Genomic DNA, 19,983 nt, shown 5'->3' on the forward strand with positions numbered 1-19,983 from the left:
CAATTAAAGACATGGTAATTCAGATCTATGGCCTTCCTAACCATAGCACCCTGCCTAAGTACTATATTAAATACTGGCAAGAGTCTAAACCCATGACACTGGACACAACTAGCAGTCAAAGCATGAGCATCCCCCCAGTCCGAGACAAGTTGTTTTTGCTGTACAAAGACAACAGAAGCTTCACTCTTCTCCTCTTTCTTAAGATTCAAAATGCGCAAACAAAAACCCAGCTGCTTAAAAAGCAGGAACAGAGTGCAACTTCCATTTGTTTCTGCTTGGAAATGAGTTAGGGGAACGTTAGTTCTAGAGTACAGGAAACAATCAAAATGGACTAATATACTGTCATTTTCAAGCATGACATTGTACATTGAGAAACTTTGAAAAGCTCAACATTAAAAAGCAAAAACTTTTAAATAAGCATTCCTTCTGGCAGTTTATTCTTACCAAATGATTGCCATGGGTCAGAGGCAGTAGCTGCAACTGTGGATCCTCCCCAGGGATCAGTTTGGTTTGCAACAGCAGGAGGTCCCCAAGGCTCTGTTTTCTGTGGGGCTGGTGCCGACGAGGGCAGGGCATCCATTAGGTCCAACAAAGTGGTATGCTGAGGGCAGGAATAATCTGAGCTTTAATCAAGAGCATTACCAATCTGAAGTACAAACCCATGAGAGTGAAGAAGCAATTTTTTTTTTTTTCCTTTTACACACCTGCATTGACTAGTAGTTTGAAATTTAACCCACATGGAAGAAGCTTTAAGCTATACAACAAAGCAATCCCAAAAGCATAAAAGAGCTCAGTATTAAGCTATTTTGTGTTACTGTATTTCAGCTTTTGGCAGCATAACCGGGAATTTCTTAGTCGAAGGCACTACCTCCTTCTTTTTGGGAATTTTAATTGTGTCTCTGCGACTCTCCTCCAGAGCCATCTGTAATCTCAGATCATCTCCGCGTCTGAGGCGCTCCTCCTGCAAAGGAAATCAACACTGTTGATATAGACCATTAGCCTAGACTGTGCTGCTTGCTCCCTCCAGGTGTCTAGCCCCCTTGGCAGGACACTGCCAGGGAAGGCCTGGGCAGTACTCCCTGCCACCCTAGGAGTGATGCGCACCACAGGCACGCGCAGTGGGATTGCCAGGATTATTTGCTGTAACTTGTACATAACACAAGCGGGGAAAAAAAATGTTCTTGTGATTCTTGCCTCAAACAGAGGTCAGGAGCACCCTGACCCTGTACCACCAGCGTAACAGTGTGATCTTAACAACGTCCGTTTTGTTGACTGAAATTTACCCTCGTGTTGTTTTATTCCTAATGGCAAAGCTATAAATGAAATGTTCTTTCCAAAATTCAGTTACAGTGCTAGAAACACCACAGAACTTAAAGACAAAGTAAATATCCCATCTCTAAATTATTGTAATGTTTTTGAGCATTCAAATCACCACTGAAGGACGTAATGATTTAAACTTTTAATTTTCCTAGCTTTTGTCACCTTCCCTCCACACCTGATGCAACTGTTATAAAGAACACTAAGTGAATCAATCTAGCCAACTCCATGCATATTTTGTAGGTTTTTTACATCTGTAAACTACCCTGTTTGTGGTACATTCAACTACTTTAAATATCTTTGCTTGCATCACATCTTTCACAAGTTGACTAATTCCCCAGTTGGTATTTCCCTTGTGATTTTTTAAGCTGTTTCAACTGATAGATTCTGATGTTTATTTTCTTTTAACTTTATTGTCCCATAATGACAAAGTTTACTGGGTGATAGTTGCCCTTTCCAAGCACAGAGATACTAATATTAACATACAGCAGCAAGCTCAAGTTGTCACAGGAAGCCTCTAAAATATTACAGACACGCAGCACGGCTGACTTGAATTTTCACTCATAGCTGAGATTCAACAACTTCATTATATATTAACATGCAGTAAACTTTATCCACAATTACAGCATTTACTCCAAATTCAGAATGAATCTCCTAAGAATTAACACAGTAACATAACGCATGTGATAATTAGGAGCCAAGTTATTTTAAACCAGGTTCTTTATATATTCTAGTACTTTGTGTTAGGTCACCCTTCCGTTCCAGACAATCTTACCGAATGAACAGATCATTCAAAATTTCATTGTAATTAGAATTCACTGACATTTCTTATGCTGGCCCCATTAATTAAGGTTTTCAGGACTAGTCATGTTTTCAGTTCTTCCTAACTGAAAACGTCTTCGGTAATGTGATGATTAACATCCTCCCACACAAAGTCTTCTTGCAAAGTGACTGTCATCTTCCACTAGTCTCAACAGCTCGGAGGCTGAAGTTACTTTAAAAAGAGATTTAAAAATAAAAAAGCAACATCTTCCAAAATGGCCTTTCTCTCCCCCTATTCCACCTGGAGCAAAGCCAAGCTGCCATTGAAAAAAACAGGATTGTATTCTCAACTATCAAAGCATGGACACTTTGGAAAACCTACACGGGAACTGACCTGCTCCGCCACTTCCCGGCTCATTGCCAGCGCGAGCTGCAGTTGGAGCTCCTCTTCTCCACTTGTCTGAGGCCGGGCCTGCTCGAGCTCCGAGGAAACTCGAGGGGACGTAGCTGTCGGAGACGAAAAACAGCAAATTTAACAGACCAAACAACAAAAAGACGTAACAGGTTTGACTATTTCTCTGTTCAGACAGCTCCACTTTCACACTGCCATTCTCAAAGGTCCCCAGCACAGCAACAGGCCCTCTGGGTGCCAGGGGCCACCGACTCGCCAACCACCAGCAGCTCCCTCAATTGTCAGAGATAAAGCTTGTACCAAGGCTGAGGTTAACAAGCCAAAACAATTAAGCAGGGAGAACTTTGCAAGACAGTCCAATCGCTTTAAAGGAAAAACGCTCCTGGAAAACAAAGGCTTTTTGTGTTAGTGGGGTTGTAATACCAAGAAGTATCACCAATGAATGCTGGATACCCTGTCTCAGCATATCAGAGCTTCAGGGGGCAGGACACTGACTTAAAAAACTATAGACTTAATCGTTCAAGAAAATATTTGTTGATATTTCTTACATCTTCCAAGGTCAGTAAGGATTTGCTGGGAGTTAGCCAGTATCAGGGTAAAACTGGATACCACCCACTTTTCTGTAAAATAATAGTCTTAATGGGACAGATAAAGAACTATTCTTAACTGCTAAGCAGGCTCAGAGACAAACAAGCCAGCTATTCATACTCAAAATTTACAAAACTACTGTATCACTCTCTGTTAAAAAAGAAGTTTGGTATATAGGTTGGGGGGGGGGTGATTTTTGTTGTTGGGTGGTCTTTCTTTGGATAAAGACCTCTATCAGCTAAGAACTAGCTGGTAATCTCCCCCACTCCCTCCTCGAGTAACAGTCAAGCTTGACAGCTAAAATACACAATTTCTCAACACACAGATCTTCTTTTACTGATATTTTCACTACAGTAGCATGCAGAAATTCCCACCTCAATGGGACAACTCTAGTAGGTTCATCACTATACAGTAATTAAACAATTTTTGTGCTCTCTCTCTCAGGTAATTCTCTAGCATCCAAATCATTTATACCGAAATTTTGTCACGCTTTTTCAGTCACTACTTTAATCCTCCAAATATTTCCCAGTCTTGTCTCCCCCCTAAGGTTTAGGCCAAAATGACACTACAAAATAAAAAGTGCAACCTTCTCTCTCATGCAGCACGCCAGAAGGAAGGTTACTCTCCGCAAATGAGGAATGACCTTTCCTTTCCACCACACACCCAGTGCGCCATCCCATCCCACGCTGTTTGTAAAGGGACAAATTAATTTATCACCCAGAACGATTCTTCCACGTTGTGCTGATCCTGAAGCTTTCAAGCCAACCAGACAAGCTCCTTACTTCACATAAAGATGTTACTCATACCTCAATTCTATTACTTTTTCAAACTTTCTCATATAAAGTATCTAAATTCAGCCTGCCTCACAAGTACTTTTTGCTCCAACAGTCACAGACAGGCTCTCCAATATATTATATGGACTATTACAGACTTAAAGTAGGAATAAACAGGGCATCAGATAACAGGATGTCTGACAGCATGGAAAATATAACCTTAAAATGTTTGTAAAGTTTGAATATTCTTAAAGATGAAAATAAAGAGAATTAAAAAGAAAACAGGATAAAACTCGACACAAGGTTACCAAAAGGTAGCCCATGACAGAAAAACTGAGATCCTTTGATTTGTCAGTCAAAAGGAAAAGCAGTAAAGTTAATCTATGTGGACTCAGCAAAGCAGTTTATGATGCTAAATAGGATGTTACTGTTAAACAGAGGGTAGCGTAAGAACTGAAATAGGTAAAGAACCAGTTGAAGAAGAGATTACTTCATACTGCCTACCACCAAGGAAGTTTACTAAGAGTTTCTCAAGAACTGGCTTTAAGACCGATCTTAAGAAAAATTACATAATAAACAAACGCAGGAGGTTATGGGAAAATGCAAAGATAATGCTAAGAAAAATTGTCAAACTAGAGGGAGAAACAGGAATATTAAAAAAACCAGATGACTGAGAAGGGAAATGGGATGATACAGAGAAAGAAAAATCATTTCTTTGATGACCACCTTCTGCTAATCGGGGGCATCAGCTGCAAGCGACAGAGATGTAAAGAACTTTCTTTAGTACTAAAACACATGACAACTCCCAGGCACTAACCTAATACAGCTATTATTATAACATTAGCACTACTGCATCAAAGCATTAGTCAGAATTCATCTAACATACCAGACGCAATTCTACTCATTCACATCCAAGACAGATGATTTCAAAACAGAATGGATGTGGAAACGCTTCCCTTCTGAGCATAGAGAATATTTTATGTGCTTATCTTTGCAAAAAGAAGATTGAGCAGTTTATGGTTGCTAAATACATCAGGCAAATACTATGGAGTGAAAAAAGCTATTTAAGATAAAGGGGCAAGAACTAATGGTATAAATTGACCATGAATAAATTTGAGACACAAACAGAAAGAAGCAGCTTCCAGCAGGAATTATAGCAGGAAAGAGTCATAACCGGTTTAAAAACAGAGCTGGATAAGCACACAAATGGGACACCCACATAGTCACCTGAGAACAGACGGCAACTGGACTATGATCAGGCAGGCACCTTCTGGTCTTCTGTTTCTTTAACTGCAATTGTGGGGAAGAATGTGATTTCCTGCACTTTTTGCATACGAGTTTTTCCATCTCTGTTGACATAACTACATTCCGTAACAACTAAGAAGCTGTTAGTTCTGGAATGGGTTAACTCCGTTGATTTTCCTTCCATTTCCACATGAAGGACTACTTACTGAAAGTGCTCACCAGTTTCAGCTTTTAACAGCACACAGCATTTTTGCACTAAAAAGCTGCAAGAAGCAGGGATCGCATCCTACTCCAAGCATCTCACTCGCCCTCCCATGGTGGGTCCTCGCCTCCCAGCCGCGCACGGGAACGGCAGGCTTGCTTTGGCAGAAAGCTACATGACCTCACAGCTCCCAACAGAGACCAGCATTGAGCGGCTCCAGGATCTGAACACAGATAATGAGGGGTCTCACAGATATAGCTTATTTCTTTTCACTTTCAGGCTTTTCAGCAATTCATTCTACTTGGTTTTATTAACTCTAAAAGGCACTTTAGAACTCCTTTTACCAAAAAAGGAAAAAAATCGTCAATCTGAAATTCTTCCTTGGGCCTCACATTAAAAAACATTGATAAAAAAGTTGCAATTTTACATTTAAACTTCTGCAGTGGTTATAAAATCATCTACATTAAACAGCTGCCAGCATATTTTTTGAAAAAGGATTAAGGGAAATTCAAAACACTGTTCTTGGTAGTAATCTGACATGTTTTATCCAGCAACTTCACTCCTAAATTCCCGCAGTATTATAACTGCCCTTCTATATTGGCCTCATCCTGCATTAACATTTTAGTTGCAAGGATCTAGCATAAAGGTTATTGCCTTAGTAACAGTATTGCTGCCACACAAAGAATCTCTTATCCCACAGCACATGACAGTTAACTCAGATGTTTATGTAAGATGGGACTCAATAGATCAATTCTGACCTGCTAAGCCCTGCTTTGTTGCTGCTTTGAGAATTTGGAGATCCCGGCGCCCCTAGGCCGCCCAGAAGCAACTGCATGGGTCTCTGCTTCTGCAGGGAGACATGCCACCGGGCTGTCTTCTCAACAAGACTCTAGCTGCAGTGCAAGGAAATAATTTCCAACCTCAGTTAACCACTAAAGCAGGATCCTGCTCCACCATCTGTCTCTAGTACAGGCTATGATGTCTTTCATACATACCTATTGGTAATTTACTATATTTTGGCTATATTAAAAGCCCTCTGTAGATGTCTACAGGTTTGGTTAAGTTAGTGAGTTAAAGTGTATATACAGTACACAGCTAGAAAGCAGAGTCATTCCCTACATTAATGATAAAAATCAGTCCCAGCATAAAAATCAGACTGGGCATTTTCATTCAGAAGCATGTGCTTGGTTTTTTGGTTTGGTTTTTTTGTTGTTTTTTTTTTTTAATGTCACTCTAGACCAAGTGATGGCACAGAGTGCCATGGAAAATAAGCCTCAGCTTTATAATTTGCAGGTGGCATTCTTAAGAACAGAATTCATTTCTTAGCCACATTTGTTCAGAAAGAAAAGCTGCTTCCTCACTCAATTGGTACGCCTACAAAGGCAGACAAAACCAAGGCTGACTTGAAAAATTAGAATAATATCAAGGTAAGAACTTAGAAACCGATAGCAATTCACTTGGGAACCAAGCAGAGATCCCATTTGTTAGTCTTCAAATGAAAGACTATTCAAATAAAGATGGGACACTTTCAAAAAGCCAATCTAACCTCTCAAATTATGAAAGGGCATGTGCAAACTGCTTAATCTAGAAGGGACTGTGTACTCCACCTTTCCATTGGGAATTAAAAGAGATCTTTCAAATACAAGAAGATAATTAATAGCACCTACTAATGCGACACAGTGGAGCATGATTTCTAATTGCACTGAAGCAGACAGAGCACTTTTGAAATTCATTTAATACTGAACAAATCATTACGGCTTGTTTTGGTTAAAGAGCATTTTTTCTCTCAGGTGATCCCTACGCTCATCTTAATAGACATAGTTAGATAATTTATTGCAACTACAGAAGCCTGATTACACCAATGGCATCTCCCACCTTTACTTTGAGCACCAGAAAAATAGAAGTATTTTAAGAGGATTAAATCAAGTTGTCAAGTGACATCTGACAGATAACACAGGAGTCTACCAAATTCCTTCAACACCTCAAACTACAGAAATTATCCATGCAGCTCATCCAGGTTCATTGCTGGATGATATGCCATATATTCCCTGACTAAGATGGAAGGCCAGAGATTTATTCCAACCTGCAAAGATGCAGAACAGATTATAAAAAAAAAAAAAAAAAAACCACACTTTAAAAACAGGAGCATTCTGAATTTCGTATAATGTCAAACCCAAATTAGTAATTCCTCTGAATTACTTTCTACTCCAAGCAAAAGGGGAGACAAAGCTGAAACAGATGAGTGAACACAAACTTGCTAATGCTTCACAAAATTGTTTTTAAATAATGAGTCAACTTTATGTGAATAATCACTGGAAATATTAAAACTCATTATTTCAGCTAAAGAAAATTGCACCCAAAATCTTTACAGGTAAGGTTAACAGACTTGGCATTTCACAAGATCCATAAAAGCCCTTTTCAGTCCATCTTTCACCTATCTTTTACCAAATAGGCTGCATGTATAATGAATCTGATTTCTCAGCCAAGCAGCCTACCTCTGGGCAAAGTGCTCCTCTAAAATCAGGTCACACTGTGCACGTTGCGTTGTTCCCTGCTCTGCCGCATTTGTGTAAATGAAATCAGGACATTAAAACACACACCAGTCTTGCTCTGCCAACATTTCCAAGTGCAACCCAAACCCAAGGCAGCAGATGGCCAAAGGAAAGGACATGTGTACAACCCAAAATAACACAGGTAGGTCCGGGCTTAGGCATAATAGTATTGGACCTCTTTAAGAAGCAGGGCTTCAGTAAACTTGGTTTTAAAACATGAAGGCAGTACAGGGAGAGGACCAGCATTTCCCAGGGATCCTTCGAAGCTGAAACTAATTCAAACACACTATCTTCTGGGGGCAGGGGTGCCAAAGAATTGGCCTTATCAGTCACCTCCCTCCAGGCAGAGCATTCTTCCCTCATTTTTCTGACTCCCGTAACCACCCCAGGCACAAGAAACTGCAGCAGACTACACTGCTTGCTTCCTGAGCAGCCACAGCTCAACTGTGACAATCCGGATAGGTCTGCTAAAGACAACACAACTAACCTGCTCCCAAGACGGTTGAGAAAGAACAAGGTAATCAGAGTCCCTACACTCCTGCCCCATCTCCTAAGAGCTTCTGCAGGCCCGAGGTGCTCGAGCACAGCGTTTTGCAGGTACTCTAAACTGTCTGCCACACAGCAGTGACTGTGGGTTACGCTTCTGCCATGCTGACGATTCCAGTGTAGCAACAGAGTAATATTCCTGTGTAAGCCTCTGCTGAAAGAATACTTTAAAAAGATAGTTACTAGATGAAGGACTTTATCAAGACCAGTAAACTCTAACAAATGCACTCCCAGGCTTGAAACAACATCACAGTTCAGACTTAAGAAGTCTATATTAAGAACACCCTACTTTTCCCCACGCAGCCATAAATCCAGAATCCTATTTAAGTGGTCATTGGCATCTGTAGATGAAACAAGGCTAGGAACAAGAGGCTGAAGTTTTCAAAACGGGGTGACTAACATCTAGCATAAAGACAATATTTAGACACAAAGCCAGATTAGGGGTGGGGAACTATTGCTCCAAAAGATCGCAAATATTGACCTTCTATTCCTTCCTCTCCCCAGTAGGTTTAGTTTCAGCACCACACAAGAACATTCCCTTAACGTGAAATAAAACCTGATATCAGATTTCATGCAACTCCATACAATTTACACATTTCCCAAAGTAAAAACTTTTATGCATTTTGTCATGGAATATTTAATAGCTCCTAATCTGAACATTAATCGCCCCGGCTTAAAGCTGGAAGATAGCCAATTGTCCCCAGTATGTCAGAAATTGTTGACAAGATGGAGGTTGGGAGGGAGGAGCTTTATTTTTGCTTTTAGCTTTACAGTATCTCTCTTGGCTTCCATTTACAGATTACGAGACTAGATAGCAAAAACATACTAATGCTTTTACAAATGTTTGCATCAATAGTCAGTAATATTCACATGCCACAATGTACTCCCTAGAAATATAGAAGCTTTACAGCACAGAGATCTTCAGAGCCAACGAAGTCATTAAGGCAAAGCTCTGGGGGAAAGGATTTTATTAAAAATTATCATGCTTCACCATTTCACTTTCCACAGTTTCTAAAGGATTGTTAGAGATGAGATGAAAATATCTGCAAGGAAATGGGGAAAATGTCCTTATTTGCCAGTGTGTCTTGCCTACAGCAGTGAGGGACGATGGTACACCAGTCAAGAGATCCTTTTCCATCTCGAATTCTCTCACACTATACAGGCTATCAGTACAGTTTTTATTTTTTCATAAAGGATAAATTTGAGACACAAAGACCAGCAACTTTATAAGAAAAACCTTTCTGGCTCAACATCAAATACAAAAACCAATTCTTACATGCACTGTCAGATACAAGCCTACACACATGCTTAAGAAGCTAGAGAAGAGCAGTAGTTTGAGCATTGCAGTGTTTACAGTCAATGCTGTACAGTGCAGCTAATTCAACATTCTGAAGAAACTGAACAAAAAAAGGGTCCACTGACTTATCCAATATTGCACTTTCAGTAACTGACAGAAGGGGGAAGAGATCCCTCACACACAATCCAGACACTTCATCCACTGCAAGTTACTTGTTCCCCTAGTGATCTGTCCTGGAGAAACTATTAAGCTCTTTCAGCCAAGCTCAGGCTTCTTTTCTTCTGCAAGAAAGTATCAAAAATGAGGAGATTTTATAGCCAAACACAATCTTTGCAAGCAAGGGGAATGCATTCTCAAAATCTGCAATCCTCACCCGCTGCCTCTAGCAAGGAACAAAAGTAAAATGCACTAATACCAAAACACTGAGAGATGAAACATTTCATTTAGCTATGTTGGTAAAAAGGCTGTTACACTCTCCCAAACTTTATTTATATTTGAATGTTAATAAGACATGCTAAATATTTAGCAAAGAGGGTGGATGTACATTTTTAATAGGCAAATCTCACGCTATAGATTGCAAATCTAAATGCCTCTGATCTCCTCTTCAAAGGCTCAGAGGAATGAAAGACAATTCTACCACAATATACACAACAGCAACCGCATCTTAAAACTGTTATAAGGAGAGTATTTCCCAGGAGCTAAGCATAACTTAATTCCTTTTACATATTTTAGCGAATCCATATTTTCAGAACAAAAGAAGAGTATCGTTATAGAATAAAAGAAAACATGATGGATACAATCTCTTTCACTTTAAATAATGAAAAGCATCTTTTCCATTAAATTTAGAAGGCACAAGAATAACCCTACATTTATATAACAGATTAAATGTCTGGATTTTGATGAAACTCCTTCGTCGTTTCCTAGGATAAAGGACAAAGGTCTACACAAAGTTTTCCATTATCGGAAGCACTTAGCACAGCTGTTTTGTAAGGTGCTGGTCTGCTTTGCTATACTCAATTACACCATACAAGAAACAGATTAAAACTTCAAAAGATACAGACCATAAAAACTAACAACCATGTGTATTTTTGCTGATAGCTAATTAAGTCCAGGAGAGTCTACAACAGGGGAAGAACCTAAAGAAAAAAAAAAACAAAACAGAACAAACAGAGATTTCTAAAGCTTCTTAGGTACATGCTTATGCGGGAGGGGAAAAAAAGATTAAGAAATCATTACCTCAAAAGCAATCCTGCAAATAGAGATATACAGCCAAGTCATACGCAGGCAAATGAGAGTATCCAGTAAATCAACACTTTGTACTGAAAGAATAACCAAACTTGCTTCTTGACATCTAGCTCCCCATCAAAATTCTTAAAGTGTCCAAGGAACAACAATTCAAAAAACACACCCAGCATTGCTCAATCCTTGCTGTGAGGAATAGTTTAAAGCCTCTGGTAGCATTTAACATGACAAACAATAGTTACATGTACTAATTAAAGTTAAGAGCTGGTGAAGAAATAGCCCTGTGGAACAAACCAAAAGGTGTGCTCAGCATACCTTAATGACTATTATTTCAGTCCATCAGCATAAGTTAAAAACAACAATATTTCAAGCTATCTCCTAAATTAAGAATTTTTGTTGTAGTCAACAGAGATCTACAGACCTCAAAAGAAAAAAATGTTACTGTTTGACAACAATATACATGTTGTTCTTTAAAAATTCACACTGAATTAATGCTCAAGTATGGTTATTACAGAAAAACTAAGATGTTTGTTATTCCACTGCTAATTAAGAGACAAGATAAGAATTCTCATACCTGGAAACCTTCATGCACTTTTTTGAACCCTGCATCCTAAAAATATTTCCTTTTGAAAAAAATCATTTTTCCTTCTCTTCTCCATAGCTTTAAATGGACAGAGATTTTCTTCATCCTAGCTTGATTTGTCCTGCTACCTCCTACTGCCTTCCACAGAAAATGTCTGTGCATGTCAGGGGTTCTGACACCATTCACTTATTTATAATTTAAGAAGCGCTTTGCGACACAGGACATGACAAACTTAAGATTCTTAAAACTGGTGCTCAATCGATTCACCACACTGGCTCAGTTACAGTCCTCCACATACTATAAGCATTCATTTAAAGAAAAGATTTTCCTTCAGAATTAGACCACAACCACTGACATTCCAGCCAAAGCAGCTTTCATCAGATCATTACTTATATTAAGAAGGATTTAGTGCCAAATCAGGCCTCTTCCTAACATGACAGCGAGCTCCCCCAAGCAGTGGTATAAAGAATCCATTCTTCCCACATCATTGTATTATTTTTTTAAGAATGAAATATGGTATTTAGTACGGATACTTGCATACCAAATGCTGATAGTATAAATATTTAAACGTAGATATATTCAAAGCATTACTACTCTAAGAACTGCTGAGCAAGCAATAAAGGAAATTAAATACCAATACCCTTCCCAAAGTAAAATAGCAGCAACATAAAGAACGTAGCAAAATGATCCAGGAAATACTCTGTATTTCTAATTTTTTCTTGAATTATACTGAACAAAAAGAACTCAATACAACTAATTTTCAAGCACTCCTTTTAAAACTAGAAACAAACAAAAAAATCCATTCACAATCTCCCTACCGAGACTGGGGGCCTATCACGTCAAACACTGGAACATGTTCACAAAAGCAGCTTGACCAAGCCACCTTTTGGAACTGACAGTAAACAACTGCTTTTTAAATTGATTTATGTCAATACACACATCCTCTCCAAAACAAACATTTAACCAGTCATTTGAAGAGACATTAGTGCCACAGAGCAGACCTACAAAGACTCAGCCATTGCAAAAAGCCCCTTGCAGTCAGCATATTAATCCTCTTAGCAGGCACCATTTACTCTCAAGTCAAACAGCAAATCAGAATACAAAATCTCTCAAAAGAAAAAGGAAGAGAAACTTCTTTTATGTGTGTTTGCTTGTACTTACAGCCATGGTAAGATGCTGGGGATCCTCCAGACTTTCCATATTCTTGCTCCGAGTAGCTGGTGGATAGGTTTGGCTGACTGGAGCCTCGGCCGAAGGTGATCTGATTGCTACCCACTCCAGTGGCCACCTGAGCCATGCGTTCTTTGGTCTTCAGGGCTTGGGCCCTCTCTGTCTTGAGTCGCTCGTCATCCTTCAGAAGAGACACCAGCTGCTTAGATTTCTCTCTCACATTGATGCCCTGGTCTTTACCGTCTCGATCAATATACTGAAAATCTTTCAATGTCTGGATAGCAAAAATATTCTCTTTACACTGCTGTGCCACTCTCTCAGAGCCAGTTTTAATCAGGTAATCTAACAGAGTAAGGGCCTTGTACACGTGTCGCCAGTTCTTGCCATGGTCATTCAGTCGTTTCCAGATCATGCTCATAATTTCAGAAAAGGCCACAACATTGTAAGTCAGATCTGCTATTTCAGTCATTAATGAACTGGAAGGACCCCAGGGGTCATTAGAGGTCGCTTCCCGAACTTTTATTTCGGCCTCTGAGTAATTGTTCACAATGTTCTTCATCTGCCGTCTAATAGACGAAGTCGTCATTTTTATTTCCCTTTTTGACAAGACAGATTCCAGAACACAAACAAAAAAGGGCTATATTTGCTCTTCTATAAACGTTTCTGAACTGCGAAGGCTCCGTATCAGTGGCTTATTTGTAACACGTTCCACTACAATCATTTCCTCTCTTCAAGAGAATGACACGAGAAAATGAAAATCATGACCTGAGTAAGGAAAGAAAACAAAGCACGTTAGTTGTGTCTAACTATTCCTACATGGAAAGCAATCTACATACACTTTTGAGACATTGTGCTAGAGGTAACTGATGAATTTTCTCCCTGAATTTCTTCAGGACATCTGATTTTGAAAACAACTTGCCCTTCTCACAAGTAATATTAAACACTGAAGATTAAAAACCTGAACTGCTGAACAAGACAAAAGCAAGAAGGTGTCCACGCTGATGCAAATGCAAAATTTTAAAAGCAAAACAGAAACAAAGTCCAAGAAACAACTTCTGGATTTAGCTTCCAACAAGGTAAAACCTACCTAATATTTTAAATTACAGAAATTACAATGCTAGCTTGCAGAGCTGAGATGAAACTACATGAGAAATTCCATGCTTAGCATCCATTAGCTTCCCTCTAACAGTTGACAACTGCAGTCTGCTATCATTGCTGTAGGAATCTGCATACTGAGAGAATAAGCAAGCTTCCCAAAAATTAACCAAGCTATTTCTGAAACCTCAGGTAAGTTTAAAGCCCACTCAATTTCAGGGCAGAGATCTTGAACAGTGCTCTGCATTCAGTTGAGGCCTAGGGAAGAGAAATGAGCACCAGAACGACACACTGCAACTCCAGGGGACCTTTAACGCTAAGCAGATTAGAGGGGAATTTTTTTTTCCAAAAGCATTTACTTTGTACATTTGACAACACACATCAGATCTACAGTTTCTGTTTCATGTGTCTTTCACACAGCACAGAAGAATTTTTAATTACATGAAAATGGAATTGTAAAACCAAAATGACTGGCAAGAAAACCCAAAGACAAGCTCTAGAGCTGGAAAGCTGTTTCAGTTATTTATTTAAGGTCACTGTTTCAAGTAAACAGAGGCCTATTAAGCTTTAGAATACATCAGTAAACTGGCAGATTTTGCTATTACATTAACACAGTTACCATAGTCTTTGATATTCACTAGTTGCATGACTACTAAGCACTGATTCTGTAACAGAACTTGCCACATTAATAGCGCTTGCACATTCAATATGTCCTCTAATAATGTTTCTCCAAACACTCCAAAGAAGCAACAGTATCACTTACAAAAGACAGGGGAGAGAAGTAAAGCACAGATTTCAAGCCTAACACTGTTATCATTCTTCAAATTACTGTGGTGCCGTTTAGAATGAAAGCAGAATTAAGTGTCAACTTGGACAACATGCAACTCTATAACGACTTTCTCAGCATAAAGGCATATACCCTTCCTAGAAAACCATTCTGGACAAGTTAAACTACCACAGAACAGGTCCAATGAGTTACTATATTTTATTTTGTTCCACTGAAGTTAATTTTTGGCAGAATAAAAAACTATTATGGCATCATGGAAAATTAACTTTAAATGAGATCGACACTAAACTTTAGGTAAACTGCATCATCCTGGTGTTTTCCCCAATATTTAAAACCAGCTGTAGAAGAATGTTGATCTATTGTCAGATGGCTAGTAGCAACAGAAATAAAAAGGGGCATCCTCTCCTGGGGCACTTACAGGTTTGTGCATTATAAACTCGGAATTTGAAAAGGATATATAAACATTCCCAGGTGCTCATGACTGCTGCTTCACTCCAAAAGTTAACATTGTCCAAATCTGCTGGCTCACCTGCCCTTGTGGTCGCTCTCTAAAGCCGAGGCATTACTCTCAAACGCTGAGGCAACAGTAAAAAAAAAAAAATTACATACACACCCCCCAACACACACACACACACCTTGTTGAACCTAAACCAGTTCTTTTTGTCAATAATGGATTAAGGCAAGTTCACAGACAAAGCTGAAACAAGTTATCCAAAGAGGTGGCACCATCTGGTAGAAAGATGGTCACAAAGAACTAAGAGCAGGCTGCAGGCAGTAACTTCTTTAGCTGGTAAAACTGGAGCCAGCAGAGGATACAAGTGCCAGCCTAATCATCAACACAACTATACTGATGATACAGATCCCAGATCAGAAGAATGCAAACCCCCCGTAAGGACTGAGCTTGTCACCCAACCAGAAAGCAGTAAATAACATGAAAAATCAAAAACATGAGAACTACAAAACCTCCTAAACCAGTTAGACAAAAAGCCCACCAAGCCCAACATCCTCAGACACAAATCCTCATGTAAAGAGTATGAGAAAAGAACATAAATATTCCCTTGCCTTATATTATCAGCAGCTTAGGCACCTCAGATGCAACCTGTGGTGGAGCCTCTACAGCCAGCAACAGGCACACTGCGTCTCTACCAACCCCTTTTTTGAAGCCACTTATTTCCCATTTCACCCTCAGCAAGTACGCAACAGCGGTGCAGTGACCACGCTGCACAAACAAGTACTTCAGCTTATTTTAAACTTGGACATTTATTCCCCAAGCTGTAGACAGGGGGCATGCTTTTCAAGAAAGAACAAGTCACCTTCGGCTTCTTTATGTCACTCATGATTTTATAGAAATTGGCCATCTCCTTCTGAACTGAAGATCTCCTGAAATTCAGTCCCTCTATTTAGAAGCTGCTCCATCTCCAATCATCCCCGATGTCTTTCCATGCATGTATTACACTTCCATTTCTCGACATATACGCAGTTCCAAGCACTCTACATTTCAGATTTGACGATAACAAAAGTTTATATCACAACATACTCATTTACCACTTAGGATTTCCTGTTCTTTATCAAATACTTTCTAAAAGTCTACTTGCCTTTTGGTAGTTGTGCCTCTACTTGTGCACATGAAACCAGGGTCATTTCTTCTCCCTATGCAAGTGCATTGAGGCTATTTCATCTGCCATTTTATCACTCAGCAGGTCTCAATCTTTTGTCCTTCCTTTCAACTCAAGATTCGTTTCAAATTTGACTAATTTGGCTCAATCTGGCCACCTTACTATTTAGAAACGATCTGGAAAAGGGAGTATTTGCAAGAGCACTGATCCTTGGCAGGACACTTCACTGGGAATAACCCTTCACTGTGAGAACCAACCATTTACTCCTAACCCCGTTTCCTGTCTTAACCCACTGTAAATCAATGAAAAACATTCTTGTCTTATGAGAGTTTTGTTTCTTTGAAGGCCAGGGATGAGAGGCCTTACCAAAATATTTTTAAAAGTCAAGTATACTATACAAGCAAATGCCTCACCTATGTGTACCTCCTCAACCAAAGAAAAAAAAGAGAAGTTTGTTTTATTACTTGTTACAACCTCACAAGCTTTTGAAAAAATCATTTTAATACCACACATGATATTTGGAAAGGTAAATTTTACAGTACATGGGAACACCTACTACTCCTAAACGACACCAACTTTGGCCAGTGAAATAAATACCTGAAGAATTAATCGTAATCACAACATAAGCAGGCACATGGACAATCAGGGTGCAATTTCGCATGCCATCCCAAGCTAACTGTAAGCCAGCACCAAACCCAGTGGCCTCCCAACCCTCTAGCCACTTCCCCTTTCTCTCTCTTGCATCAAATCCAGCAATTACACAACAGCACAGTAAAAGTAATCAACTTAAAGTCTCGCAGAAAATTAGGGTTTTTAGCACTGGTTTGTTTTCTGTCGAATCAGTGAGGTGACCAGGCTGCACAGCGACACGGTCACAAGCTTTGCTGCAAGGCAGACCGTGAAAAGAGTAAAGATGATCTAACCCTGGCCTCACTTTTAAAGGAGCTCATTAAACATAACATAAAGCTGTCAAGCTCCAAAAAAACAGCACCAGAAAGTGAAGAGCCTTCGTTACTGCCCAACTACACCACACACGCTAGGAACCTGTGCACCTGGTTTCAGAAAAGAAACCAAATGAACAAAGGCAGGACCCAAGGCCCTGCTGTGCTCTCCATACAGGCTGTAGGTAAACGAAGGAGAAATATTCGTAGTTTTGCTGTAAAGCATGGGCAAGAAGCAGAATAAAAATTATAGCCTCACTGAGTGCAGAAATCGTTTGGAGAGAACTCTGTATTTGGGAAATGCTTAGGTTTACGTTTGGGATTTAGTAGTTGAATTACCAAAGCTACACCCCAAAAGCAAGTGAGCTTGGAGTACGTCGGTGTGCAGGAGGCCCAATTTATGGCAGCCCCATTCCACAAACTGGAAGCTTTGCTAGCATGAAGCTTCTGAAGAAGGCTACTAGCAGAGAGCAAGTGTGGAGTAGTGCTTTGGAAAAATAAATGTAGAGCAAACATTTCAAGAAGAGAACACACTGGATTAAGTGAAATGAACATTTTTCACTCTTCCAGAAAATTAAAGATTTCGCTGGCATGATTCTTTACCTTCATATCTTTGAATCATGAAAACAAATGCATTTAATGAGAATCACATTAATGTCTGTTTTTTCCTTTTCTTGATGGAACGACATGGTTTCTAATCCTATTCTACTTTTAACCCACTAAAGACAATTTACTCTAAACTTCATTTTACTCTATTAAAAACACAAAGGATGACTGGCGTGGAAAGATGATGGATTTTTTTATTCCCCCTCCCAATCTAGTTGTACCAACATTTGAGATAACTATTGTACCAGTAGCAGTAACCCTCACTGAGAACTCTGTATGCCTTCCAGTATCTGCTTTACAAACTCTCTGCTTCTACACCACACAAAGGAAGCATTTTACTTGATTATTACAAGTCTTGGAGCACCGTAACAGCCTATCTTACAATTAAAGAGATCAAAAAGCTAAACATCCCTAGTGCATAAAAGTGAGAAACCGTTTCTAATGCATGATCAAATACTTACATAGAAAGTTTAGATTTTTTTTCTAGAGACCTCAGTGAATTAACTTCTCACAACAAACCACAAGGAAGTACAATGCACTTGCAACTTCAGCAAAAATCTGAGTTTGCATTTTTAACAGTACAGTTGCAAAGAAAGCAGAAAGTAAGACTAGTTGATTAAAGCTCCTATTCCTTGCTAACAACAGGAAAAAGGCTATCAGCTTGAACAGATTTCTTTAAAAGGTTAAGCAGAGAGGGGAAGAGGGAGTTGTTAGTCTTGTTCAGTCTAGGTGAGCCTTCCTCATTTTCTCCTCCTTGGTCCCTACAAGCCACTTTCTCTGTTTTATAAGTAGCTTGTCATCTTTAAATAGATAGAAAAGGAAACATACAATTCTGTAGACATGAAGGTGAAGTTTACCTGTGCTATCAAGGGTAACCTGGAGAGGAATGCCTCATTTCCTTTTTCCTATTCCAACAATTTTATTACACAAATAACCCCCATGAATTCTCATGGTGCTTTTCTAGATACAATGTGCAGACAGAAGGAATTCTTGGCTGAACTTCTCAACAGCTCTCTCTCACAAGAGATTAAATTCAGTAAATGAAATCTACATGAGGAAACCATCTTTAATTTGCTAAGACTAACACAGAAATGAGGCCAAGCCACAAAGTCCTTAATAAACTTAGTTCAAAGAAACAGCCATACAAATCCACCTATATACAGGCTTTCAGCTGAATCCATTCAGATCTCTGGAACGCAAAACTCCAACCAGGGTTTGTCTGCGCTGATAAAATGCCCCTCATATCAAGCCTGAGGGTAAATATATACATAGTCCAGCTAAGTATGGACAGCAAATATATGAAAAGCCTTTCATATCAAGTGGGCAATAAAAAGTGTGAAAATTAACATTAAACATAAGTTCACCAGAAATTTGCATAGAATTTTAATTAACAGTATTATAGACAATATATATAAGTTAGATTAGACATTTACTGTAAGTAACATGCATAAAAAGTGGATTTTTGAAAACACTTATTAATTCAGTCATTCTGTGGTTTCGAGGCAGGCTCTACAGACATCTTAATCTACATAAAAATATCCCCCCTTTCACAAAATACATGGAAAGATAACTACAAGTTTTCATCCAAAGATTCATACTGCAATTACACAAAGAGATTTTCCTGGTCATCACTAGAAAATACACTCAAAGAGCTCAAGCAGGTTCCCTTATTCAGTTCGCAGGACAGTCCTCAACAGCTATGCTGGCAACTGAGACACCAAAACTCTGCAATACTGGGGGCACAGGCAGGCTATCTCAGGCCAGCCAAGCTACTGAACAGCTTTGTATTATGAAAGCACATCCTCAGTATCAAGAGATCCGAACAGTACCATCCGGGATATCTGCACCCCACTATAATTTCAAAGGAACGTAAGTGAAATACAAAGCCTCAAAGAGCCACCAAGAGCCTCTGCTACCCAAGACGTGCTGAAGCAGCTGCTATGAGAAGTACCAACACGTTATAAAGCCAACGCATGTGCCTTACCTTTAAGGTGTGAATACACACAAACAGCTAGAGATCTGCTCTCCTTGCTATCAGGGTGGAATGATAGAGGCAGGCAATCCTCGGGGACCTGTATTCCAGGATAAATCAAAGAACCCAGGGCCTAGAGAGCGCTTCTTGCCAGTCTGCAAAGAATCAGGCTAAGAGGAAAGCGTTGCCAGATGCTGACTAAGGAACAAGTTCCCCCAGACAGACAGATACTGACACCACACCTGCACAGAGCAAAAAGCACACACTCAAACACAAC

At 39.5% G+C, this 19,983-nt stretch overlaps 1 protein-coding gene across 3 annotated transcripts in view; it reads right to left on the minus strand.

The window, feature by feature from the left end:
• The window catches only part of EPN2 (epsin 2), a 44,667-nt gene that overhangs the window by 9,496 nt on the left and 15,188 nt on the right, over positions 1–19,983 (minus strand). For 2 of the 3 annotated variants that reach the window (XM_050906351.1, XM_050906350.1), the window contains exons 2-5: positions 12,681–13,454; positions 2,474–2,586; positions 869–961; positions 445–601 (exon numbers count right to left, since the gene is read on the minus strand). In XM_050906351.1, the coding sequence (XP_050762308.1) occupies positions 445–601; positions 869–961; positions 2,474–2,586; positions 12,681–13,275 (958 nt within the window). In that variant the 5' untranslated portion in view covers positions 13,276–13,454. The remainder of the gene's footprint in view (positions 1–444; positions 602–868; positions 962–2,473; positions 2,587–12,680; positions 13,455–19,983) is intronic. The other variant, XM_050906352.1, reaches the window with a different exon arrangement.

This window comes from Gymnogyps californianus, chromosome 15 (assembly GCF_018139145.2).
Source record: "Gymnogyps californianus isolate 813 chromosome 15, ASM1813914v2, whole genome shotgun sequence".
NCBI lineage: Eukaryota > Metazoa > Chordata > Aves > Accipitriformes > Cathartidae > Gymnogyps > Gymnogyps californianus.